This window comes from Drosophila suzukii, chromosome 3 (assembly GCF_043229965.1).
Source record: "Drosophila suzukii chromosome 3, CBGP_Dsuzu_IsoJpt1.0, whole genome shotgun sequence".
Lineage (NCBI taxonomy): Eukaryota > Metazoa > Arthropoda > Insecta > Diptera > Drosophilidae > Drosophila > Drosophila suzukii.
Window position 1 is genome coordinate 83,453,257 of NC_092082.1, and position 26,640 is coordinate 83,479,896.

The window sequence follows — 26,640 nt, forward strand, 5'->3', positions numbered from 1 at the left end:
TTCAAATCGCTCGGTTGTGGGGGCGGACGTCTTTTTGCTGTCTTCATTCCAAACAACTTTGCCGCTCGGTCGCATTGTCGCATTTTATTGATTACGACGGGAATTTGCATCAAGTGTTAGTTAAACATTGGGCCAAGCCATTATATTTGACTAATACTACACCTTTCTGATGAGCATTTGCTGGCCGACTGTAATTGTTTTTGCGCGGGTGTAAGTGCACGTGTGTTTGTGTGTGCGAAGGATTACGGGGAAATTGTACCATGTTTGTGTGCGAGGGAGTTAAGGAAACTCGGAAAAGTTATTAACCAAATCAGCGTTCAACAGAAGGTGAGAAGTCAAAAACACTGCAATAATCAATATTCGGACAACCACCCCCAAAAGCGTCTGTTTACCCTGTCAAAATCAAAAACCGGATCTCTCAGTCATTTGGCAAACAAAGAAAATTGGGTGTTTTTCTGGGTCCAATTAAATTATATCCGTCTAGACCGATTTTGCACTCGATTCGCATTGGGATTGGTTAAAAATAAAACCAACATAAGAATCGGAGCAGACAAAGTGTTACAAAATTGCAGACGCAAGATTGGGGGGGCTCTTTAATTTATGCTGCTCATCTTTATTTAGCCTTACTCGATTCCCTACTTGGGGCCCATTCATTCAGAATCGTTTCATCTTTTATATACCCATACCATACCATACATTTCTTCGAGAAGGAGCGTTAAACCCGTTTGAGCATCTCGTTTTGGTTTTATTTTTACTTTTGTTGTGCCATGCAATTCGCTTTTATTTGAGTTCGCCGTGTGCTGGCATTGTATAATTCAATTTAAATTGATTTTTTCATTGTTGTGGTGTCCGTTTCACTTTTTCTCGCGCAAGGGGGCGCTTTCTATTCTACACTATTCTTTCCCCACTTTCGAGCCCCCTTCTAATCTAACTATCTGGATTTGGGCTTGGGGTCCGCTGTTTGTTTCGACTATTGGATTTTCGCACGCCTCTTATTTCTACAACAGCGGCGTGCTAATTAGGAGCCATCGGTCTCAGTTTGCCTTCAATTTACAGACCCTATACACCCCTTACTTACCCGTTGTTTTTATTAAATGACGCGAGTGCTGTGGTAATTTTTAAAACAAATGACATCTCTTTATTGTCAGAACCAATTAAGAAGTTATTTTCTGCCTTAAATAAAGTTTTTTTGTATTTATTACGAGGTGTTAGTTCTTAACTCGAAGTTCCTTATAACTCTCTTTGCTCAGACAATATGTGATATGTATTGTATTTCAAAACGGATATTATTGGGGAATATCCAATCAGTTAAAATTCTAATGTAAAACCCTAAAATTACCCTTCGAGATTAAATAAAATGATATAATATATTGATATTCCGCACCGCAGATCATTTAAGGATATGTTGAAACTCTCATTAGATTGCGAAGACAAAATGTTATTGCTGAAATAATACCGAATCCATATATTGATTGCAATTGGCTGTTCTCTCTACTTTAATGGCCTTGCTTAATTCTTGAAGAAAAATTTTTTTACTTTTCTGTGTTCTTGGTTGTTTTGGACAGGTACTAAATCCATTTTAAGTGAGCTTTTATTTCTTTGCGTGTCGCAACGAATTTAGTTATTCGCACTAGCCGATAAAGATCTGGCCTGGCACGAACATAAACAAGGGATTCCAGGGCCCAGGTTCTCATGCTGGTGACTCTATTCGACTATGATTGTTTTTTGTTTGTTTTTAGCTAATTTGCAATTTTTAAACATTAGTTGGTATGTTAATCGGGCATGCCAAAAACATTTCCAGAATCGTTCGGTTCATTTGCATGGGCATCCCATTTGGCTGACAGGGAAAAGCTGCAGCGCGCAAAAATTCTTCCATAATCATAACAATCGATCGATCATCAAATGTAATGGCCCAAAATTTTCAAACCCCGCCTTCGTCGTCGGCGGTCAAGTGACCAATGGAGCTGAAAAGTTTTATTGTCGCCTGGTTCCTCTGAACATTAGAGACCCGGCAGGTTCATTGACTTCTCCAGGGTGCCAGACGTCCGGGGATGATGACGTTGACGGAACCGCAACAGTTACAGGAGCCCACAAAGGCAGCAAAAACCCCGGCAAAACACCAATAACAGCAACAAAGCCAATGGCACTTGCAGTCAACAGCTTGCAAAAAAAAAATCAAATACCAACCACAAAAAATTAAACCAACAAAAAAGTCAGGAGGGAAGGCCAAGTTTTGGCAATCTGAAACCTTGAATACCCTTTTGAAGTATTTTTAGGGAACTTTTTAGGTAAATTAAGGAGGTAAACTTTTTATAATATCGATGCTTAAACTTTCTTTAGTTAGGTTTATTATAAGGTTTATTCTAAACACCTAATTTGATGATCAATGCAAAGTTTTAGAAAATGTATTCCGGTTGGTTCTCACATACATTAGTTCCACGTGCAATCGTTTCGGATCATAATAGAATCAAGACAGACTGCATTGATATGTAATTAAGAAATATTGCGAAGTAAACTAGTTTTGCTCTTCAAAACTGGTTTTAATACGTTGCATTTCTAAGGCAACAGATGGGCAGAATATTATTTAAAGATAGATCTGTTGATAAAAATGAGGATGGAATATTTTGTATACCCTTTTTGGAGGGTATTAACCAAAACAAAACCGTAACTGTGGCTAAACGAAACGAAACGAGATTTCAATGCAGGAATTTCCATTACAAATGTTGCGGTTGTTAATGTTATTGTTGCTGCCACTGAAGTCTGGTTTTGTCAACTGTCGTTGGGGGCAATTGGGGCTATGCAGCTATGGCTATATATGTGCCCGAGATTGTGGAGGACTGCGATTGGGGTAACTCTCGACGGCAACTGGCAATTTGACAAACGCTGCACGCACTTGGCCAGAATGAGTTTTCCATTGGAAGCTCGTTGCACGTTTAGGCCGAGTGCAGAACTCAAATGTCGCTTTGGCCTCGAGTGCTGCCAACCAACAAGCCGGGATGCAATTGACCCGAAAACCGAGATCCAAGTGGGCAACTACCAACTAACAGCCACCAGCCAGCAGCCGCAGAAACTCGTTCGAGTTGATTTGGCATCTTTGTATTCATCTTGTGGTTCAATGAGTCAGCCCCACAGTCCGGTCCGCATTTTCGATGCTTGACAACGTACCGCCTTTCACCCGGTCTATCCCTTCCTTTCCATTCCTTTCCCTTCCGACCGAAACCAAGAGGGTTTCCGAATCTCTGCCCTCAATCGGATGCGCCAGATGGCCATTTGGCAGGCCGTAAATGCAAAAGGCAAAGACCAGGCGATGGGACGATAATAAAGGGGTCCGGGGAGTTCGATAAGCAGATGTTCTGATCCATTCCAAATTAAACTTTTATGGAGGTGGGGGGCGTTGGCAAAAGTTATCAATATACACAACGAATTAAAACTTTACAGACAGCTCTCTGCAGTTAAACCAGAAGGATTAAAAAAAGGAAAAAATATCAGCACAAAAATGATATTTGTATGGGTGTGGTTGCAGGATCAAAGTTAGCATGTCAAGTCAGGTGTGTCGTGAGTACCTATCTAACATTTTTTTGATACTAGCTTTTAAAATAATTATAGGTTCCATCTAACATATTTAAAAATCTTTTACTTTGCTATCGATTATTAAGAGACCTTCATTATAAGAACCAAAGTTTTAATGGTCCTTATAGCGAGGTAAATTTATTGCCACCTAAGTATCTCCAAATACTAAAACAATATTTAGTAAAGAATGTTAATACATGAACCATTTGTGTTTATAAAAATCTCCTATAAGTATCACTAATTATAACTATTTAAGGTTATAAAAATACATTTTAGGATGTAAACCATTATCTAGAATGCCTTGCAGACTGTGATCTTAATTCCAGAACCTTGGTTTCCCTTTATAAGTCGAGCCCCCTGCCAATGCCCTCACTTTCCCGTGACCATCATCATAATTATCATCATCGCCTTTGTGGCCCATCTTCGTTGTCGTTTGTCGGTCGTCGGTGTCTCATTTGCGTGGGCTTAACAACAAACAGAAGACAACAAACAGAGCCAACAACTTTTTCAAGGGCCTGTGCCAATTCTCGGATGCTCTCTTTCCGTCTCTGTTTTGTTCTCGGTGTCTTTTATGGCTGCTTTTACTGGGCAATCGATAAACAACGACCTTCTCCCTCTCCAACCCCCCCATTCTTCGCTCGGAGTAACTGGGGATTACTTGGAGGAGCAGGCTCCAGTGTTCTGGTCTGGTTCTTTTGTCTCGTCCCGTTTAGGGGAGCTTATTCGCCACTTGAGGCTGCCAGCCAGTCAGCCACTCGAGATGCACTCCCTCCGCTTTTCCCACCTGCCCTCCATCAGTCATCAGCCATCAGGCTTCAGGCTTCAGGCACCTGCCCTCCAAGCTTCATCCTGCTTCATCCTGCTCCTCCTGCCACTTGTTTCCAAGCATTTTTCAAAGTTAATTGCTCGTCGGCAATCGGCTGAGAAAAAATGCAAGAAAGGCCGTTGAGGAGGGTTAGTCCTCTCCAGAGGCTGAACAAAAGCCATGATCCAAGATTTTTAACAGAAACTATTACTACAATGGCAAGAATTCCTTAAGCAGCGAATTCCCCTAATATCCAATAAAGCAAATAAGAATTTTAAGATTGAAATGCGATATGGGGTTCCAGTTTAAAATTCTTTGAACTAAGGAAACAGTAAAAGTAATTAAATTTTAATTATAGTTTACCTATGGTATTACTTTATAATAAGGTTTGTTTAAACCGAAGCAGGTGTGCTCAAATCCGTAATATGACAATGGACAAACCTATAAATAAATGGAAATAACAAAATCTCAAAGATACAACTGTGCAAGCGTGTTTAGGGTTTTAGCACCCCTGAAGTAACTTAAAATTCAATTCATTAATTTTAAGGGCGAACACAGTGCTCTTTAAATTCCTATTCCTGATTCTGAATAGGAAAATGCACTTGAAACAAGTTCGCAGATTAACGCCAAAGTAAAGATTTCCACGTTGTGGCTGTAAAAGAACCGAAATGGTTCACCAATTGCCAACGACGTTCAAGAACTTTACAACAAATGAAATAAAATATTATGTGCAAAATGAAAGGCTATATAAGATGGTGAAACATTACTTTCAGCAGCTATAAAAGTGCTCAAATATTTGGCGGAGAGAAACAGCTCGTAAATGCAAGCCAAACAGTCAAGGAATTACAATTGTTAAATCAAATTACATTAAACTAAAAGGAAATGATAATATTGTAATAAAAGCTAGGTCTGCATTTATATATTTTTAAAGACAGAATAACCGAGTTAGAAAGATGTCTTAATCAAACCTTTTTCTTGAAAGTAATTGCATTTTCTTTTCAGTCCCGGTTTATTCTTCAAATAATCGTGAGAAGCAACAGAAATAATTAATAAGTACAGCTGTCAACACTTGACAAAAAAGCAACAACCTAAAGCAATTTCCTCCTTTGACAAACAAGGAACCATCGGGAATCCCAGATGATGCTTTCCACCTCAACCAGTTGTAAAACAAAAGTAATTCCAGCTGCTGCTGGCCAAGATGCGAAAAGGGGGCGAGTTGGCGAACACCTCCGCATTCCAAGGTGTTTGCAGGGGAGTGAAAGAGGGGGACTGGGATGTTAGGGGGCGGCGATGACTATATGGTTCTGATGTTGACGGCGCCGACAAAGCAAATACTAAAGCCAAACCTGGCCATCAGAATGAAAACAGAGCCAGCCAACAACGTAACCCAACAGAACCCCAGCAGCCGTTTCTAGAGATGCTATTCGTTCGATGTCCTAAATTAGCTAAATATACATGGGGTACAACGGGTTTAGAACTCTGAAATTCCAGAAAAGGTTTTCAAATTATTATATTATACTGTATTTTCTCACATTATGACTATAAGAACATCCCATTTAAAGCATTGTCCTTTAAACTAAAAGCTATAAAAATCTATCTATAAGAAAAAAATCATAATATCTAGTCGAAAAGTTTTTGGATTAGAGATTGGTTCTCAAAAATATAAAAACATGGTGGGAAATAATTTTAAAAGGATTGTGAGCCATATTGCACAACAAACTTATGGTTTAAACTGGCGTTTGACCTCCAAATGCGAAAAAAACCTTTTTTTTAGGAAAAATATCATATTATACATATTGGATTGTAAAGGGATCCAAATACATACTTTTCCCATTACTATAGGTTGTGTCTCTACGACAATCCAAGGCGGTGATTCCGGTTTCCTGATTACCAGAGGTAAAACAATGGAAATGTTTAGCTTTAGGTAATTAACAAAAAATATTGTCATGACTAGATCGCACTTAGACCTGAAATGCTTTACCAAACGATTAGAAAGGTTGTACAAAAGTCGGGAATGCTGTCTATTGCGTTTTAATATGGTGCTATAGAACATTTTCATAAAAAGATAAGTATGTCTAGGTGGGCAGCACTGGCGCAGGGACCTCCACTTGAGGGAGGGAGATAATACCTATGTATGTGGATGGTGCCGCTGCTGCAATTGCCGGCTGCTAACGAGCCGAGGTGACCCGAACGCAACCCGAATTCCGGCGAAGCGGAGCAGCGAGCCTGGTTTCCTGCGGGCTCTTCGCTTCGCGGCTCAGTTGCTCTTGGTCTTTGGTAGTGGATGCGTCGCGAGCTCCTCCAGGCAGCTCCCTAGCATTTGATCCTGTTTTTTTCGCCGGCAAGGACAACGCGAGTGGAAAAATACAAATAAATTGAAGGGAATCTAGAGGATGGGTGCAGGAGAATTGTTTCAGCAAATCAGAAAGGTCAACAATGGCTTTGTAGCATTGTCTCTAATTACGAGTATTCCACTCAGTGCCAATAAAGGATTCAATTCAACGTTGCATTCATTTAAATTAAGCGAAAAAAAAGGTGGAAACTTTTCATTTCCTCTTTCTTTTGGCATTGTGTGAAACAAGGAAAAACTTTTAGCCCAACGTTTTGCGAGTGTCTGTGTGTTCGGGCGCTGATTTATGTGTTTTGTCCTTGTTCCGCACCAGGACGAAAGGACTTTTTTTTGCCATCCCATTTTGTGTGTAAGTTGGTAATGTAAGTTTATGTAATAGACATGTAAATTGCAGTTTATATTAAGGTCTAACAATGAGGAATGGGAGGACATGACTGTAAAGTGGGGTTCTAGATCTGGTTTTTGCATCTTTTTATCAGTTCCTAACTAGATCTCTAAAAAAATATAACGTTTTCTGAAAATATTTTTTGTGGATAGGTTAAAACAAGTAACATACCTGTTTTCCTTCTTTCTAATATTATAATCAATTCAATATTTCTTATAGACCCCCCACAAAATGTGTATTATGATCAACTGACTGATGGTAATGAATATCATTCAACTGAAAACTGGACACATCTTAATCAGCAGTTCTATTGAATGCATTTTTTGTGCCTCGTCTGCATAATATATTTTCATTGTTCATGGATCAGGAACTAAACGTTGACATATTGAATTTTTCCTAAGTTTTAGGTTTCTTTCAGGCGTGGGCCTGAGATCATTCCCCATTTGAATTCCCGCTCGACACTTAAGTCAGCTCGTGTATCGATTTCACCGATAAGCGTATTTTCCCGGTTTCGTGCCACTAAAATTAGCTGAATCGAACGACCCCCAACAAAGCCAAGCGTTGGCGGGTAATGCTCCCTACTACCAATACGACTTCGAATCCAACTCCATGCGGTTATTATTTATTTTCATTAGTTCATACTCAAATTTCCCCCGTCCGATTTGCGGATGGCGTGCTGTCAATTTTCCGGTGGCAGGTTTTGGGTTATTGCGATGTCATGTCATCATGCAATCGTATCGCTTTACCGCATAAACCGACTCGCACAAAGTAATCATTCGATCCTACACCCCGACATGGAGATCTCTATGGAACACCATATTATCAGGCGGCTGCTAATGATGCGTGAAGAAAGAGAGCGGGGAGCGGGCCATGAATTGGCCAAAACGTATGGGACACGTCGCTGCTGGATGTTCCGGATGGATGTTCCATTATTATCGGAACCCAGTTAGCCACGGCTTGCTGTTGGCCTTGTGTCATTTGACTTTGGCCACAGTTACACTTGGTTAGCGGTCGGAAAAGCTGCGAGAGTTCTAAGCTCGCTATTTGGTTTTTTTGCTAAATAGTGCAGAACCCGCTCTGGGCTTATATGGTCATCATTGGTCAATCAGAATTGGACATTAAATCCTGCTTTTTTAACCATTGAATTGTGACCCAATTGCTAACGAGTCGCCATGGAATTCGTTTGGAAAACTGTTAATAAGAGACAACAATTGATACGTGAGTGGACTTTTCACATTTTTAAATAAGATAAAAAAAATAAATGGCATGAGTCTATTCAAATCCGTTTGACAATAAATAATTCGTAAATGCATTTTCAATTGCAAATTGCTGGGGGCCATTAATTTAAACACCATTTTAATGGGTCAGGCCATTATGTTTTAAAAGGCCACAAAAGCACATTATCATATATTATGTTGTAATTTATGTGAGCTAATTGATAATAATGTTAATAGTGTACATTTAATTACCATAAGTATACAAAAGTTTAGAAAAATGATAAAGGACATGAATTAATTCACAACATTTAAATTTTCAATTGCAATGGCTGGAAGCCATAAGTTGAAACACCATTTCAATGAACCCAAAAAAGAACGGCATTAAATACACATTACCATGATTTTTTGTTAGTACTTACAAAAAAAAGCAAAGAGCTTAAAGTTTATTGCTCTTTTTTAAGCTGAGCTATACCAGAGAAAAAGTAACTCTAATAAAAATTCCTAGTAATTTACAGAAAATCCCCTTCTTTTGGCCTGATTACCTTCAAGCTCTCAATTAGTTAACACTTTAAACCAACAGTGAGTCAGAACTTTTATTAAAGTAAAGTAAGGTAAGCAAAAAGGGAGACAATAGGGCTGGTTGGGTTGGACCCACTTCACAAGAAGGTCCGAATCTGGATCTTTTGGAGCGAATGGTGTCAAACCACTTGAGGTTCCAACTGACTCAGAGTTCCCACAACATGGGGATCTAAGCCATATTTACTCACTTTACGTATATGGAAGCGATCGGTAACTGTAAACCTGTTACATATTATACATTGCAATCTTGGTGAGTGAGTCTTTTCCCACCGTTTAGCTCCATGAAATTGAAACGGAAAATTTCATAATCAAAACCATAAACGTTGTTATTGTTCGCAATGCTCCACGAGATGCCCGTCCCATTTTCCTTTTGTCTTAGCAGCGCGTGAAAAAAAAATGAAAAACAAAAACAAGAATTAATTTTCATTTCATTTTACTCTGCATACATTTCGCCAAACAAAGCAAAAACTCCGAGAAAACCTTCCGCACAATGTAAAAAGTCTCACGTTCCGGGAAAAAAAGACGCACATTTTATGAGGCGACTTGTGCTTTGTCAGCATCTAAAGCATTTTATAGCTTTTGGCATTAAGGTCTTAGTCCAAGCCATATCAATAAACATATAAGGGGTAAGGGTACAAATAGAATCATAAATTGCTGGGATGGTAGATTAAAGAAAGCCGAGGAAAGTAGTAGCTTGAGTATATTTATTAAGCAGAAGAGATATCTGAAATTGCAACTTTTATTCACTAAAATGTTTACAAATTTATGATCCATTAAAATACCTTTGTTCTTTAGTAAACTCAACATAGTTTACCTGGAATGCTATTACCCCATTAAATTAATAACAACACTAGAAATAAAAACATAATTGTGGTCTTTGCCAACCTGGAAAATAATATAATATTATTTGCGGTTACAATCGATTCTATTGGCGCAATCCCAACGGCTTGCATAGAGATCCCATTAATTAGTGGCAAATCAATTGGATTCACCTAATTGGCAAAATATGTGGACTCATAGACCATGGTCTATTCGATTAGTGTTCAAGTGCCCGGAACGGAAGAGCTTTCGACGGCGAGTCTGCTTATCTCAATTGATTGCAGATATTAGCAAATGAGTTTTGATTGCTTAATGAGGGAAACCGCTAGAGCAAATAAACTATGGCAATCGAAGAGCTACTTTCTCTCGACTATTGGCGAGTCACAATTCCTGTGGGAAAGTTGGGAACCCATCGATATGGATGTGGTTAACCATATGCTGCAGTATCGCATTTTGCTCTGCTCGCAAATTGGTTTTTTCCCGTTGACATTTAATCAACATTGGCGCTACTCCCGCTGATTTTCCCTCACCATTCCAAACAATCCCTTTATGGTCCGACTGGCCCGTGCTTTTGGCCAAGTTTATGGGCACAGACTTTAATGTTTTTGCTTTTTTTATTCTGTTCCCCCATTTGTCCATATGTCACGAATGGCGTCCCTGCATAAGTGAGTAACTGTGAATTCGACGGGGCTAGCTTGAAAGTTCTACTTGTCTAACGGCATCCAGTTCCATAGGTATACTGCTCCCTTCTCAGACCCCTCCAAAATTTCCTCGCTCGCTCCGTTGGGTTGCCATTGACATGGGGCCTTAGTGCAGCGGGAGTTCTTTTTTCTGATTTTTTGTGTTTTGTTTGTTTTGGTTCCATTTACTCAATTGTGGTTGTCGAGTGGGTGAGTCGCAGGAAAGGTGTTATATGTGGGGAGCGACTTTGTTTTATGGGTAGTAAAACATAGAATAGAAAAGCATAAATCCAAAGGAGAAAGCAGCGAAGAGGTTTTAATGAGTTTTGTAAGAGAAAGGTGATATTTTTATTTGTCATGTGGGGATATTTAAAGACATCTAAAGGGAGGTAAAATTCTGTAGTGTGTTTCATATAAATCTTTATAGCACTATTTTTAGCAAGAAATTACATTATAATAGTAAAATTCTTTACTTAATCTATTATTATAAATATCTCTTCAGGCATGGGCAGTATTCCAAGACTAATCTCTTATTGTTAAAACTATTTCCTTATTGTTAAGTGTATAGATAAATAAACTTAGGAACATCTCACAATTATGCATGCTAAGTAGATCTCTAATTTTCTGCCTTTCGTCTTTTGATGGTTAAAATGCAATTATGGTATTCAAAATGAAAAGTAGAACAATCTTGATAATTATAATCACTGTTCTTTTAGATCTTTTGCTAGATCTTGACAACTTCCTCTGGTAATTGCCCTCCATATGTCGCCCCCGCCCCAAAAATGCTCATAATTCTTAGGCCTGTTTTTGGTTTTTGCTCCGCTGACTATGCTAATGACCTACTATAGTTTGGCCCAACTTGGTCCGGATGGTCTCAAGTTATTTGCTTTTTTTTTGGAGTCTCATACGATTATATGTTGCGGGCACATGCCAAGCCCACACGCTCTACTGGTGGCTTAACCGGCGCATTACTCATGCTCATCTGCCCCGGAAAATTGCCATAACTGGTTGTTCACCCTCCGTACCGCATCTTTGGCCCCTCGGTCGCTTTGGTGCAACGCTAGTTTCTTTAATTAAAAAAGCATGAACTCTTTGTAAAGTTCCGGGACCTTCCTAAACTCCCTGCCCTCGGCGGAGCTCGCATTGCCCATTTTCTGACATTGGCAAAAAAGGGAGCACTGGGAACCTCAGCTGCCACTCCTAAAGTCCAAAGTCAGAGTTGAAATTTGTGTTTCCATACTCTAATTGAGGGTTGGAAGTTTACATATTTATAAAGATCCTTTATAAACTATTTTCTATATTAAATATATTTACAATTTTGAAAAGCCACAATTACCAAAATATTAAATGAAATAGAAATAACCATCTGGTCTTTTTTAGTATACCCCAATATATAATATAATGCTTTATAAACTATTTTCTATATTAAATTACAATTACAATTAAATTAAATTACAATTTTAAAAAGCCAGAATTACCAAAATATTAAATAAAATAGCTAGAACCATCTGGTATTTTTTGGTATACCCCAATATATAATATTTAAAGCGCATACAAACTTCGACTTGTCCAACTAAATTTACCCTTTTCATTTTTTCTTGATTATTTTTTGGGTAACTTTTTGCGTTTGCCGCTAAGAAAACAGTTTTTTAACCGTTTTAAGTTTGTTGAGGGACTGTTAAAAGGGCTTTTTTCTTCGTTTTGCCTTCAGCTGCAGCTGCAATTTCCGTGCCATTTATGCAAACTATTGTTCTTGCTGTTTTCGGCCTCCCAACGTTTACCATTTTTGAGCAGAATTTACGTTCACACTTTTCCGTCTGGCTTTTCTTTCTTGGCCTTGTTTTCAACTTCCTTAGGTGACTGCAATGACTTTCAATTAACTTTTTGCCAGAAACTTTTAATTAAAAGGAAATTACTATTTTTCCTGCCATTTAAAGGTGTTGCATTTGTGATTATACTCCCAAAAAGTACAATTTCTTTCGCTTTTCAATTTTGCAACAGTTTGCAGGAAAACTAAAATTGAATTGAAAAAGTATTATAAAATTGAATAACGGCAATACAAAACTTCGACGCCCACCCAAAAAAAATTGAATGAAAATGCATAGCTAACAGCAAAGTTAACAATTGATTCGGAGAGCTTTCAGAAAAGTTTTTCATACACAAAACTACAAATTTGGCTGGCAAGAGCACAAAGAAAAGCAACCGAACCAACCAATACATCATAGTATAATGCAGATATCACTTTTAAAAAGAGATGCGACTAGCAAATACCTTTTAATTTTCTTGGTAGTGGATATTCTTTAAGAACTTGGGTTCAGGAAAGCTTAGGAAAAATGTGGGAAAAGTTATATGGATAAAGTTAAATGTTTATTTTTGGTTTAAAGGGTATATGATTCAATATTGTTATTATATGTCGGAGCAGAAAGCCTTTCGCTCGCCTCAGATATACCTATATGAATACTTAGTCCAAGATACCATATATTAAGTCGCTATAATCCATATACCCTAAAAATTTTCCCATAAAAGGATAGCAAAAATATCCATTTGCATTGAAAACATTCACATGGGCGCTCCAAGTTGCAACTCTAAACGAAATTAAGCTTCCTCAGAGGGACCTAAAGGGGTCAAGGGGCACTAAGAGGCAAAGAAGGCAAGGGGCAAGGACGAAGTGGAACTAGGATGGCAGCAGAACTGACTTTTTGAGTTGGGTTTCCTGATGTACAGAGAAGGATAGGAAAGCATACAAACACGCACACCCACAATCAGAAAACAGGAAAAGAACTAAGGGAAAAAAAAGGGAAAAACAAAATCATTTTCCAACTCGAAATTATATTGTGCAGAAGGAGAAAAGTGACGGGAAGCAGCCACAAAAAAAAAGGACAAAAAGGATAACACGTCAAAGGAAACCGAAGGATCCTATACGTACGTGTTGACTCCCAGATGAAGGTTGTCATCCATTCGGAGCGCACAAAAAGGTTGACAAAGTGCAATTTGCAATGGAATCAAATTTGCCAGAAAACTCCTGCCAACATTCGTGATGACAGCAGCACGGACCACTTTTTCTATTTCTAACAAAGTTTTCTAAATAGGTGCACAGAAAGATATTCAAATATGTTTTTCACAAACTAATATTTATTAACTAAAGTAATAAGCTAACTACAAACTTTGTATGATATCAAATCGTTATAATATTATATTATTCTATCTAAAACAGCTATCATATCATTTTGATATTATGTATTCTGTACTTAATAAAAAAACCGTAGATACTTATATGTTTTCAGATATGTGCTTACCTTTTTATTTATAAGGCTAACAACATTTGTAGTTCTGTTTATTTTAAAGACATTATTTTTTTTAAAACACGTGTTGGCTTATTTGTTTTCAGTTTTTTTACTCGGACAAAGTATAATTTTTCCGCTGACCACAAAAACTGTGTTTTCTTTTCTTAGTTCTAGATCGGCTTGTATTTTTCCCGTGCATTTATGTGGGATAAATTTGTTCGCCATATATTTTGATGGGGGTCAAGGACATGCTGCCCGAAGCTGTTGACGCTTGCCTTCTTCGGTTTCCTTTTTCAGGAAGTTATTAAGCTCCCTGGTCGGAAGGAAGTGAAAATATCCGACTAATTGAAATAATTGAGGCAAACTTTGTTGGGAACTGTTGGTGAAGAGAAGTTTTCCAGTATCAAAGATCTCAAAGTGGGGAACCCCAAGAATCTGTAGCATCTTCTCCCCTTTGAGCATTACCAGAGAGCTTACTTAAGCTTTGGTTTCTTAGTTCTTTTTATTTTTTAAAGCACGTTTGCCACATTTCTCTGTGGGGCAAAGAGGAGAAATGAATGAGGCTCTTGGGAAAGGGGGAAAACGCTTAAATTACCATAAGAGCGTTTGGTTTGAGGAGGGTTATGCGGCGGTTCCGTTGGGTGACAGGTGGTGGCTTGTGGCAACATCAGTTAATGCCCGCTGATTAGCATAGAGCCCCCCTCCCTCTTCATCCAACAACGCCCCTGAAAATCCCCCCTTTTTTAGCCAAGTGAAACATTTGAATGGAGTTGCAAACCTGCAGCGATGCTGCTGCTCGTTGGACCTTAAATGCTTTTAAATTTTAATTAAATTGCATTCAGTAGGAGATAATGTTTTCTCTGCGTGTCCAAGAGAAATAAAAAATCTAAATTATAGCCAATGGCAAATAAAAGTGAATAAATCATGTGCAGTAGTGCAAAATTGTTCATTTGTTTTTATTTCATTTTCAGGCTTTTTGTCCCTCATTTGTGAAGACTATTAATTTATTCCCCCACAATGAGTTGGCCATGGGTTTTGAAGGAGTTCGTAGCCGCGTTATGGGCAAAAAGTTTGCAGCAAACTATGCAATAATTTCATCATTGCAAAAAGTTCTGCACACATGTGAAGAGTTTTTGATTGAGTTTTCAGTTTGCAGAGTTCATTTAGTTAGTTTGACTTGCGTGCTTGGTTATTTTGTGATGTGCTGACGTTTGCTAGGCTGAACTTTGAACTCAAACACGAACTATAGAGAAGGCTATTGGGAAAACACTTGTACAATAGGTTCTGGATTTATTCGTCTCTCTTTTTGCCGAGTTTGAATTAAAATGTCTTTAACGTTTATCAGTAAACAGTGGTCAAAGGAAAGTTCCTTTTTTAATTGAAATCAATTCAGTCTTTTACCACATTTCCTCGTTTAAAGTTTGAAAAGCTTGCAAGCACCTTTCTTAGAATTTTACTTATTACTTACTTGACAAGCATTTATGCATTCCTTACACCAGGCCCCAGGCATTTCGCCCCTGCTTCGTCCTTCGTCCTTGTTATGTTTTAATTAAATTCTCCACTAAACTTCCTGCCCTCGTCCGCATAAAATATTCAAACACACTTGCGGCAAGGACGGCCCAGACCGGATTAGTGGGGGAAAAATAAAATCAGAAGCCGGATTAAGCTCGGAATGGATGTAGGAAGCAACTACGTATTTTTTCATGTTTTCTGCATGCATAAACGGCTTAAATGATAGTTATTTCGGATTAAATGCAGTGTGGTGCAGATAAACAATGCGAAAGAGTTTTACAATATTTTCAAAATTTTTTTAGGGCAGTTGTGTATATGAAATATTTATGACACTTCTTGGAACTTTAAGTTCAGCAGCTTAAATAGATTCGGATAGTTATTGCATCATCAGATGGATGCATAATTTTAAAAATTTATATATTAAATTTTATAATATCTTAAAAATAAGTTATGAGTAGGAAATATTACTTGAACACGTTTATAAATTTAGTGCTTTCTCTTTAAAGTGTACATAATTTTTAAAGGAAAGTTTAATGGTATAATAGTTTTACAAATATTTAAAAAAATATATATATACGTTGAAAAAAATCAAAATTAAATCAAATTTTTGTATAATATAAATATTTTAATATTTTTTCAGATGTAGAACACAGTTCAATTAAGGAAGAAGAAGCCCAGCAGCCAGATCATCCCGGGGAACCCCAGCCGGGGACAAGTAAGCGCAGTCCACTGACCAGGATGTCATTCAAGGTGTTCCGCCGCGGATCGGCGCGCTGCATCGGTCTCCTATCGGCGTTCGTGACGATCCTGCTCTGCCTCTACTACATCTCCATTGGCCAGCCCAATCCGGCGCCCATCTCGGAGACGGGAGCACCATCAGCGGCGTTACGAGGATCACCACTGAATGGCCTAACTGGATTCAGCATGGGTGGAGGTGCCTCCTCGATGGCCCACCTACAGAAGCTGCACACGGGGATCGTCTCGAGCCAGAAGAGATCGTCGGAGACCAAGGCGGTGGCGGCCACAGCGGGATCTCCGGAGGTGCCATCCAAGGAGGAGGAGGAGTACGTAAACAGCAGTTGGGGCGACAAGTGCTACGAGCTGCTCCAGAGCAACACCAACATAACCGCCAGTGAGGAGCACAGCAAGTTTGACTTTCAGGTAAGGTCTACACCTACAATCATCTCAAGAAATCTTCTGTATCTCATTATCTCCTTTAGCCTGAATGGATGCGCTCCAAGGAGTACTGGGATCGTGGCTTCGAGGAGCGCTTTGATGCCCAGAAAAAGGATAAGCAACGTCCTCCACTAAAGGTCATAGTGGTTCCCCATTCCCACAACGATCCCGGCTGGCTGAAGACCTTCACCAACTACTTCCAGTCGGACTCGCGGCAAATCCTCAATCTGCTGGTCACAAAGATGCAGGAGTACACGGACATGACGTTCATCTGGTCGGAGATCAGTTTCCTGCAGCTCTGGTGGGATCAGGCGCATCCCACCAAGCAGCGAGCTTTGAAGCGACTAATTGACTCCGGTCGGATTGAAATCACTACCGGCGGATGGGTGATGACGGATGAGGCCAATGTCCATATATACCCCATGCTGGATCAGCTCATCGAAGGTCATCAGTGGCTGAAGAACAACCTGAATGTTACACCAAAAGTGGGCTGGTCCATTGATCCCTTTGGTCATGGCAGCACTGTGCCGTATCTTTTGTCCGGAGCGAATTTCGAAGGCACCATTATCCAGAGGATTCACTACGCCTGGAAGCAATGGTTCGCCCGCCAGCAGTCGGGTGACTTTATCTGGAAGCCCTATTGGAGGAGTAGGAATGGAAAGGATAGCGGAACTGGCAGCCTGCTCACCCATAACATGCCCTTTGATATATACTCCATCAAGGGATCTTGTGGTCCGCATCCCTTCATCTGCCTGAATTTTGACTTCCGCAAGATTCCAGGCGAGTACACGGAGTACTCCGTGAAGGCGCAGTTCATCACGGACGACAATCTGGAGGCCAAGGCTCAACTTCTCCTAGAGCAATATGCCAGGACAGCCTCATTGTTTTCACACAACGTGGCCCTTATTCCGGTGGGCGATGACTTCCGGTATAATAAGGATCGCGAAGTGGATCAGCAGTATCAGAACTACAAGAAGCTCATCGATCACATCATGGCCAATCGACGGCTGTACAATGCAGATATCCGATTTGGAACACCCAGCGATTACTTCGAGGCCATCAAGGAGCGCATGAAGGATCACTCGCCGAGCTTTCCCAGCTTCAAGGGTGACTTCTTCGTGTACTCAGACATCTTCTCGGAAGGCAGACCGGCTTACTGGTCGGGCTACTTCACCACACGACCCTTCTACAAGCTGCTCAGCTCGGAACTGGAGCACCAGCTGCGATCCGCTGAGATTGTATTCACCCTGGCTTATAACACTGCTCGTCAGGCGAAGCGGGAGAATGCCATAAAGATCTATGAGAAGAACTACGAGCTGATCATAAATGCCAGGAGGAATCTGGGTCTGTTCCAGCACCACGATGCCATCACTGGCACCTCCAAGGCGGCGGTGATGCGGGACTATGCCATGCGCTTGTTTGAGAGCACTCAGAACATGGTCAAGATGCAGGAGTCCTGCTTGGAGCTCCTCCTGCAGAAGGGTCAGCCGCGACATCACGGCTTTCTCCTCAGTGAATTCGAGCGGGATAACTTCAATAAACTGCCGCGCAAGATGCCCATTCAGATGGCCAACGGGGATGAGTCCACGCCCACTGTTTCGGGCAGTGAAGGTGGAGCGGGTGGATCCGCTACCTCCGCAGGATCAGTGGGGAGCTTTGTCCTATACAATTCACTGGCCCAAAAGCGTTTGGAAGTCGTCACCCTGCGCGTCCAGCATCCCAATGTCAAGATACTCAACGATAAGGGAGTGGAGTTGAGTCACATTCAGATCAATCCTGTGTGGAACATCACGGATTCATATGATCAGGGACTGGGCTCATCCATTTCCGGCACTGTGGGACGCATACGCACCTCAACGCGCCAATTCGAGGTGATGTTCGTGGCGGAGCTGGAGCCCTTGTCACTCAGCACCTATAAAGTTCAAGTAGATGAGGTTAACTTCAAGCGGAACATAGCAACCATCTACTGCGATGACTGCACGGAAACGGTGGCGGCAGTTGTTAGTCCTCCGGAAGAAACCGAATCCCCTCCAGCTCCAGTTTTCGAGGCACGCGGAAAGCCAGCAGGTGAGTTTCCTTAAAGCTAAAAAAAGTTATATAGTTATTAACTATATAATATCATAAACAGGCGACATCCAGCTGGAGAATCCCCACATGCGCCTGCTGTTCGACGAGAAGAGTGGCTTCCTCAAGACCATCACGCGTAAGAACCAGAAGAAGGAGTTGCTCAAGCCGCTCCAATGCAACATCAAGTTCGCCGCCTATCGCAGTGCCCAGTTCCACTCGGGTGCCTATCTCTTCAAGACCGATCCCGAGCAGAGCGAGGCCGAGAAGGAGGTGCTAGAGGGCTACCTGGACATGCGCATCATCATCACATCGGGTCCAATTGCCAGTGATGTGACCGTCATCTATGGACCCTTCCTGGCACACACAGTACGAATCTTCAACACGCGGACTCACCTGGATGCGGCGATTTATGTGGAGAATGATATAGATTTCGAGCCGCCACCCAAAAATCGTGAGACGGAGCTGTTCATGCGACTGGTGACCAATATAGATAATATTGCTCAAGTGCCGCTACAGCGGGATCCACTTAAGGAACCAGCCGAAGCGGCTACCATGCCCGAGCTGCCCGTCTTCTACAGCGATCAGAATGGTTTCCAATATCATGAGTAAGTTGCGGAACTTCAAAAACCAAAGGAAGGAGATGCTAATGTTGTAATCCCGTTTTAGACGCATCAAAGTGCCGGCCATTGGCATCGAGGGCAACTACTTCCCCATCACGTCGGGCGCTTTCATTCAGGACACCCGGCTCCGGCTCACCCTACTGACCACTCATGCCCAAGGAGCGGCCAGCTATGAGCCTGGTCAGCTGGAGGTGATGCTGGACCGACGCACCCTGTACGACGATTATCGAGGAATGGGCGAGGGCGTCGTGGACAGCCGCCTGACGCGCCACAAGTTCTGGCTGCTCTTGGAGGACCTTCCTGGCGGTCAGCAAGTGACCCAGCCGCCCAGCTACAAGGTGCTAAGCCAGCAGGCCCAGCAGCTGGCCAACGCCTTGCGTTACCCGCCGAATCTGTACTTTGTGAGCAGCCTAGAGCAGCCAGAACTCTCGGCAGCCCTGCTACCGCTGGTCAGGCTGCTGCCCAAGGGAGCGCTGCCCTGCGACGTCCACCTGACCACCCTGCGCACGCTATCCGATCCGGATCTGCAGCTGTTTCCGTCCGCCTCGGCGCTGCTAGTGTTGCATCGCCAGGGATTCGACTGCAGCGTGAGTGCTGGCAGGGAATTGTCCATGGAGGCCGTCTGTCCCTTGTCCAGCAAGGGATTGGGCAATGTGCAGTTGGGACGGCTCAGCCTGCACACCATCGAGGCCACCAGTTTGACGGGGACGGAGCAGAAGCCCTCAAAGGATAGCTTTCACATTCGCTCCCTGGCCGAGATCAGTCTGGAACCAATGGAATTGCGCACCTTCAACCTCACATTCCGCTCGGAGGTGTAAGGCGGTCCATACAGTCTATTTAGCGGAAATATTTATTGATATTTATTTGAGGTTTATTTCTAAATAGCTAGTGGGTAACGCCAAGTGCAAAGTTTTCAGCTTTATTTAGTTCTCGTCACGTCTACTCTCTGTCTCCAACAGTTTTGAAAGTACAAAGCATACGACATAGTTATAAACAATAGGGTGGTTAGGTTTTTTTTGTTGAACAATTTAAGATAAAAGTTTGTGGCTAATTCTAAGCATATTTGTCTTGCGGATCACAAAGTTGAAAGGTCAAAGCTTAGGGAAAATGAGGCTATGTTATTCTATTTTTATGGTCCCCTTAAACAATAGCCTTTCCTCTTATATAAACTCTCAGTGTATTGCAATTCTATAAAACCTATATGATCCAGGTCAAAAGTGCTTAGAATTAGGCATAGATTATTTTTAGCTTAGATCATCTTTTTTTTTAAATTAAATATCAACCCACCCAAAAATATCTACAAAACCCAAATGACTCAATGCAATAGGCCAAAATACCCAAACAGAATCCCAAGGGCAATGCATTCCGGTTAGCCAATTCCTTTAAACTTCAAATTTGAAACATTTGTGCAATAATCTTGAACTAAATCGCACTATGGAAATGACACAGCTTAGATTAAGATATAGCTTGATATTAGATTGAAATATTTAGACAGAAAATTAGAGAAATTTTCGTTTTCGTTTGCGCGATTGGCGTTCGCATCGATTTGTTTAGACTGATTAGCCTAAAACGATTGAAAAATTGGCATGTATTATTAATCTCAATTACTCTAACCAATCCTAGCCCTAATTCAGAACTAACCAAAACACAGAAAAATCTTGATTGTAAAATCCCTAAATACGCCTAAGTGTGTGTAGGACATAAGTTTTAAACGAGCAACGTAGTGGGGTAGCAAAAGTATAAGCCAAATATTACATTACATTCACTAGCAATATTGTAAATAGTCGAATAGGATTTCCAGGCACGGTAAAATAGCTCTAATAACCGATAAACCACTTAGATCTAAGACCCCTCTCAGCTCTGGTATATGGCGTATACGAGAGTCCTTCAAATAGTTACTACTGACTACAGAAACAATGCATTCAAAGCGAGCAAGACATAAACTTTAGAATACCCAGAACGTAAGGACGAGCGAAGGACGATGAACACTTCTAACGGATACAAATGTTTTGTGTTTTTATTTATAAAAACTTATTACATTATATCTAATTTTATGATACAAGAAAATAAAGTATTAAATGAAACCAATTGTGGACATTATATTTGTATTTGGATAGGTACAACTGGTGGGTGTTTTATCAATGTCAATATTGGTCTAATATATATAACTTGGCATAGTTTGGAATTGTTGTGTGGTTACACTGTATATTGTTATTGGTTTGAAATAGTGGGTGCTTGATCAGTTGGCAATATCAGTATAATATTTATAAAGTGACAGTTGAAAGTTGGCAAGTTTATGTTCGGAATTGTACATTGTATTAAGCGGATGTTTTTGTTGTTATTTATTTGTGGTCAATTTGTAATATCTTGTGTCAATTGTTCAGTTGTATTTACTTTTCGTAACGTCTAGTCTCTGTCCTCAACAATATGTAAGTGGATTCCACTAGAAGGTGTTTGATCAGTTGGAATATAGGAGTATAGATATAAAGTGACCTATTTCGAAGTTGCTAAATAGGTTTGATTAAGTAATAAATTGGCCTTACAGGCAGTAACAGGATTGTAATCTTGTAATTTTATAAGGCCAAACTGCTTTTATAAACAATAATACTTTTAACACGCAGTGTAGTGCCGAACTCAAACTAGTTGCTCCTTAAAGTATGCTTTTTGTTTTCAAATTATTACAAATGCGTTATTGTTATACCACTACTATACTATCATTTGAAATTTATAATTAGAATATCGATTAGGGCTTTGTTTTCCGTAATAGTTATTAATAATTTATTTTGCCTCATTCTGGTGACCACTTAACTAATAGTTAACAGGAAAGAAAACCACAGACACTGTGCAAATATTGACCCGCTCATTTGTCATTTGCCTAGTCCGGAACCACTTCATACATGTTTGCTCCCTTCATGAGCAAATAGCCGCCCAAGTTGGCCATTTCCATCACCTGGCTAAAGCTGGTCAAGATGCCAGCCCGCGTTCCGATCTCTTTCAGCTCCTCCAGATCGAAGATTCGCCGACCCAATGCCGCCGAGCGCTTTTGCATCAACTGCACAAAATTGCGCAGTTGGGCGCTCCTTCCGCCTCCGCCGCTACCACCACCTCGAGCTCCGGATCCGCTGGAGCCCGCCTTCAGGCTGGTCTGGGTGATGCTCTCCGTGAGCAGGGCGATCACATCGCGCACGTGCTGGGGACTGACCACGGGGGATAAATCCAAACGAGCACGTGCCTGGGACAGGTGAATCAGGGCAAGAAGTTGTCTAAAAAATATATTGAAAGTGTGATATAGTTTATTTTGTTTTAATTTCTTTAAAGGTAAATTAATGTATTAATTATAAAATAAATTAAATCATAAGTTAAATAATAAAACAAAAGATTTACAAAGAAAGGGCCTGAAACAAATGTAGCCTTATAGTTCTTAAAAATGTTGTTACCAAATTAAGAACCCAAGTTTGTTGCCTGAGTCTTTTGTATTTTTCCTTTTGCAAAAACTTTCCTAAAACGTGTCTTCTTTTTTTTATAATTAAGGGCCCGAGGTCATAAGTGGGACTCATCTTCTCGACCCCTAATCAACTTCGCATGTTGTTTTCATCATAATTCATATCGTCGGCAAACAGTTCTCCCCAGAACTATGATAAAATATCTCCATACTTGCCCTAAACTTGTTTCGCAGAGAATAATATTTACGTTTTGTATATCATGGGCCCATATGGTCGTGTCGTTATGCCTAATAACTGCTAACTTGGCCGAGAGCCCCGAAAACGTAAACATAAATCAGTTGCATGTGGGCGACTGAGTGCCCAGCATCGAACATGTTCCAACGCATTTTACCTTTGCGTTTTGTTTTATTTTTCGGAAACCAACGCATTTCTCGGGGGGAGTTTTGAAACCCATCATTACAGCAACTGCACCGACTGAGGCAGCGGCAGAGGAGCCCTCATCCCAATCCCATCCAGAGGCCTTAACCGCACGCATCTGTTTGGGCCGCTTTTCATTCTCGGCTCGCTCGTTGGCGCAAACGGTTCATTAGCTGGCGGATCGGTTCGGTTCGGTTTTCGGATTGGTTTGGTTTCCTAGCCAAAAGTGCATTTCCTAACATTGGCATTGGCCGGACAGCGGAAGCCTCTGGGTCTGGGTCTGGTCATCTGCTTTGTTTTTTTGTTTTACTTCATTTATTTTGAGTCGCATCGGTTGATGAAATACCGCTTCTCATTGTTATTGGTGCGCTGGCGTTGCATTTGATTGGATTGATCTGGTGACGAAAGTGCCAAGAGTCTTTCAAAGTCAATCAATTAGAGGGTGCATTACGATCGCCGATTCGATACGATACATCCCATCCCACTATGATGATGCTTCACATCGTGATCTTGGCGGCGACTTTAACGGCTGCGCAATGTTTTCAATTGAACAGTAAGTGCATATCGTTTTGGATACCTTATAAACAATGGCCAGGAATTATGTTCCGTGAAAATCTCATTTATGGGCCTATAAAAAGGTTCTGAGATTGGTTGTATAAGATTGGGTGTTATAAAAGTGAGTGAGAGATTATGAGATAAGAAGAAACCATTTAAAAACATTAATTTTTCAAAATATTTAAAACAAATTCTTATAGTTCTGAATTTTTTTGGATATAGTGAGTTCTATTACTGTATGATTTTAAAGTTAGTTATTGAAAGTTAGGGTTTGTTTACAGAATAAAGTTAATAATTATTTGCAATACAAATAACTGATCGTGGTTAAAACCACAAATCATTTAAAGTCTATGATTAATTTAGCTAGAATAAGCGTTTTCCGTGTTTCCAATTGCAAAACGGGGAAGTTCTAAACCGACAAAAAATCACATAATCCATTATGCATTGACATTTGATTAGATTGCATGCTATGCTTGTCAATCGATATAACTATAGAACATTTTGCCAAAGTTAGTATTACCCTAATATGCACCTGCTACTCCCATTTGCGTGTTCTGTGGCAAAAGTTCCCCTCCCAAATTGGAGGCATAAAAACCTCTCGAGACTTCGATGACAGGGCAGTATTTTGACAAACAATTAACTCAACCAAAGTGTCTGGAATTTGACAAGAGATTGAGGCACTCACTTGACCAGCAAAAAAGGCAAGACAATTACATTATTTACATTTGTTGGCTTGGTTTTTTCCCTCAATCGGAATAGAGATGGAGTTGAAGTTGAAGATGCTGAAGGCAAATGCAAATGCCAAACAAGTTCAAGTTCGTCCAAAGGAAACGAGTTTCCTTTCACTCGAATGAACAGGCATTGAACCCGGCACTGCAGTTCTAGCGAAAAAGGATTTGCGCAGTCGAAAAACTAGTTTCCCACTTAATGAGCTGATTCATCCGACTGATTCCGCATAATAATTCTTGATCTGTTCTCTTTCCCTTCCGCCTTGCAGTGACGCAGTTCTATGAGATGCCGCCGCTGTACGACTTGGATGACTACGATCGGTGCCTCCAGGAGTTCGATGGTCAGGGCTCCACCTACTGCTTTGTCCGGGCGGAAGTCCAACCGGATGAGTCGGTGGCCTCATGGCGGGCAATTGCTGAGATTTCAAAGTACAATCGCCATCACTTTGATCACAGGCAACTCTACTTTGGCCTCTGCCTGCGCGAATGCGAGGCTTCTCTGGCCGGATTGGATGAAAGTGAACTGGATGCCCTGCAAGCCGGCCTGCTGTCGGAAAATGCGAAGGTAAGTCCACCTGAAGGTGTCACCTCATTGGAAGCTATTCAGCTGCAGCTAACGATTTAATTCAATCTTTAAACATGCTGTGGGGCAGTTATACAGATTCACATATTTCAAAATCCATCGCTGGCCGAGGCGTCGGCCGAAATGATCAATCAACAATCATCGGGCACAGAAGCCGGGGTAGCGGCGCCAAAGTTTATTCAACTCGAAATCTGCGTGAGCCGCAGATTTACTGACCAGTGGTGCAGTCTAGGGGGGTTTAATTGAGAAATCATTTTTTGTTTTGGTATTTTTCAGCTTTATAACATCTTAAATCATCCTAATCATTTTGATTTTATATTTTGAAGTTATCATAAAAACTATATTGAATAGAAATAGATTTTGTTTAGCTTATCGTAGTTTTAACAAGCACCATATGTTCTATACTTTATAAAAACCCTTTGGCTATATTAATTTGTGCAGATGATTTTACAAAACGGGTTTTGCTTTTTTTTTAAAGTAGTAAATTTCAAGGGCTTGTTAAGGTAAAAAGTTTATTCCCAGAATAAACAAAAAATGTCTTTTTAAGGGGTTCCCCGTTTCGCAGACGCCTCTGGCTAATTGTGTGATCTCTATCTTGCCTATAAATATTGCATAAATTACAGCCGGAAAATCCGCTGATTAAACATTGGATAGCTGGGTAATGGGAGCTGGCAGGTGAAAGATGCGAATGGCAATTGGATTGGAGTGGGCATGGCACTCGCCATCAAAATGCATTTACGATGGCTGGATAAACAAAGCGCTTGTGTTGGCTTAGGCGTTGGCCAAAAATGGAAATGGGCGGTGATACAGCGAAATCCGAAACAATTCAATCAAATCACACTCATTTCTTTCAAGGCCAAGGGCCTGACGTTGACATTTGGTCAATTAAATGATCTACCCATGCTCGATTTTGCAGGTGAACGTGTATCTTGACTTGTTTTCGATGGAAGCCGCTAACCGCGAGCGTCACCAGCGATTGACGAATGCCTGCCTGAATTTAAGGCTGCAGCGTCGAGGATTCGGGGTGATGGCCAAGAGCGTGGTGGAGTACTGCGATCAGGCGGGTCACCAGGTGGAGGAAGGTGAGTTCACAGGACATGGAATAATATTAATAATAATACAATATTGTTTCTCCTTTTAAGATGCTTGGAACCTCACTTTCTATGGCATCCTGGGCGGTCTCTTGGTCCTGGCATGTCTGGGCAGCCTGGTAGACCTTCATTTGAAACGCGGTCGTCATGACAAGATGCTCAAGGAGCGAGATCACTACAAGACGCCTCCAAAGAGTACAACTCAGCAGATTCTGCTCACCTTTTCGGTGGCCCGCAATTGGTATCGCCTTAATCAGGAGCCAAGTGGCAAGATCGGACGCGAGTTGAGATTCCTCGACTGCTTTAAGTTCTTTGCCATGTTCATGGTGATCTTTGCGCACACCAACTGGGTGATTTACGAGAGCGCCATTAGCAATCCACAGGATCCGGAGCGAATGCTTCACACGGCAGCGGGCACCTTACTTGTTTCGGGATCTTTGATCACCGTCACCTTTTTTGTGATCAGTGGCCTCCTGTTGACTATTAATTGGCTGGATGTTTCCCGGGCGCTTCAGGCCAAAAAGGAAACCTGGAGCTTTGGCCAGTATGCTCAGCTTTTTGTCAAGTTTAATGCCTTCCGATACATCCGGTTGACCGTTCCCTATGCCTTTGTGCTGCTCATGAGTGGTGTTTACTTTGAGAACGCGGGTGGACCTCTGTGGAGGCACATCTTTGAACGGGAGCAGCTGGCCTGCCGGCGCAATTGGTGGACCAATCTCTTGTACATCAACAACTTTGTGCGCACGGACGAAAGGGTAA

The 26,640-nt window shown here is 41.1% G+C and overlaps 3 protein-coding genes across 4 annotated transcripts in view; 2 read left to right on the forward strand and 1 right to left on the reverse strand.

Moving 5' to 3' along the window:
* Positions 1-21,152, forward strand: alpha-Man-IIb (alpha-Mannosidase class II b). 2 transcript variants are annotated; one of them, XM_036817566.3, is made up of 5 exons: positions 1-327; positions 15,842-16,362; positions 16,422-18,444; positions 18,506-19,049; positions 19,111-21,152. In XM_036817566.3, exons 2-5 carry the CDS (start codon positions 15,940-15,942, stop codon positions 19,880-19,882), a joined length of 3,762 nt encoding a protein of 1,253 aa, XP_036673461.3. In that variant the 5' UTR covers positions 1-327; positions 15,842-15,939; the 3' UTR covers positions 19,883-21,152. The 2 variants fall into 2 exon arrangements, with proteins under 2 accessions (XP_036673461.3, XP_016936218.4); XM_017080729.4 differs by lacking the exon at positions 1-327 and adding an exon at positions 6,768-7,074.
* rec (minichromosome maintenance 8 factor recombination-defective) overlaps positions 20,071-26,640 on the reverse strand; it is a 10,044-nt gene continuing 3,474 nt past the window's right edge. Inside the window, exon 2 of the mRNA XM_017080743.4 lies at positions 20,071-22,327. Coding sequence (XP_016936232.4) covers positions 21,940-22,327 — 388 coding nt within the window. The 3' untranslated portion in view covers positions 20,071-21,939. The remainder of the gene's footprint in view (positions 22,328-26,640) is intronic.
* Positions 23,061-26,640, forward strand: part of LOC108014584 (nose resistant to fluoxetine protein 6) — a 4,707-nt gene continuing 1,127 nt past the window's right edge. The window contains exons 1-4 of the mRNA XM_017080744.4: positions 23,061-23,477; positions 24,477-24,772; positions 25,707-25,872; positions 25,933-26,636. Of these exons, the coding sequence (XP_016936233.4) occupies positions 23,411-23,477; positions 24,477-24,772; positions 25,707-25,872; positions 25,933-26,636 (1,233 nt within the window). The 5' untranslated portion in view covers positions 23,061-23,410. The remainder of the gene's footprint in view (positions 23,478-24,476; positions 24,773-25,706; positions 25,873-25,932; positions 26,637-26,640) is intronic.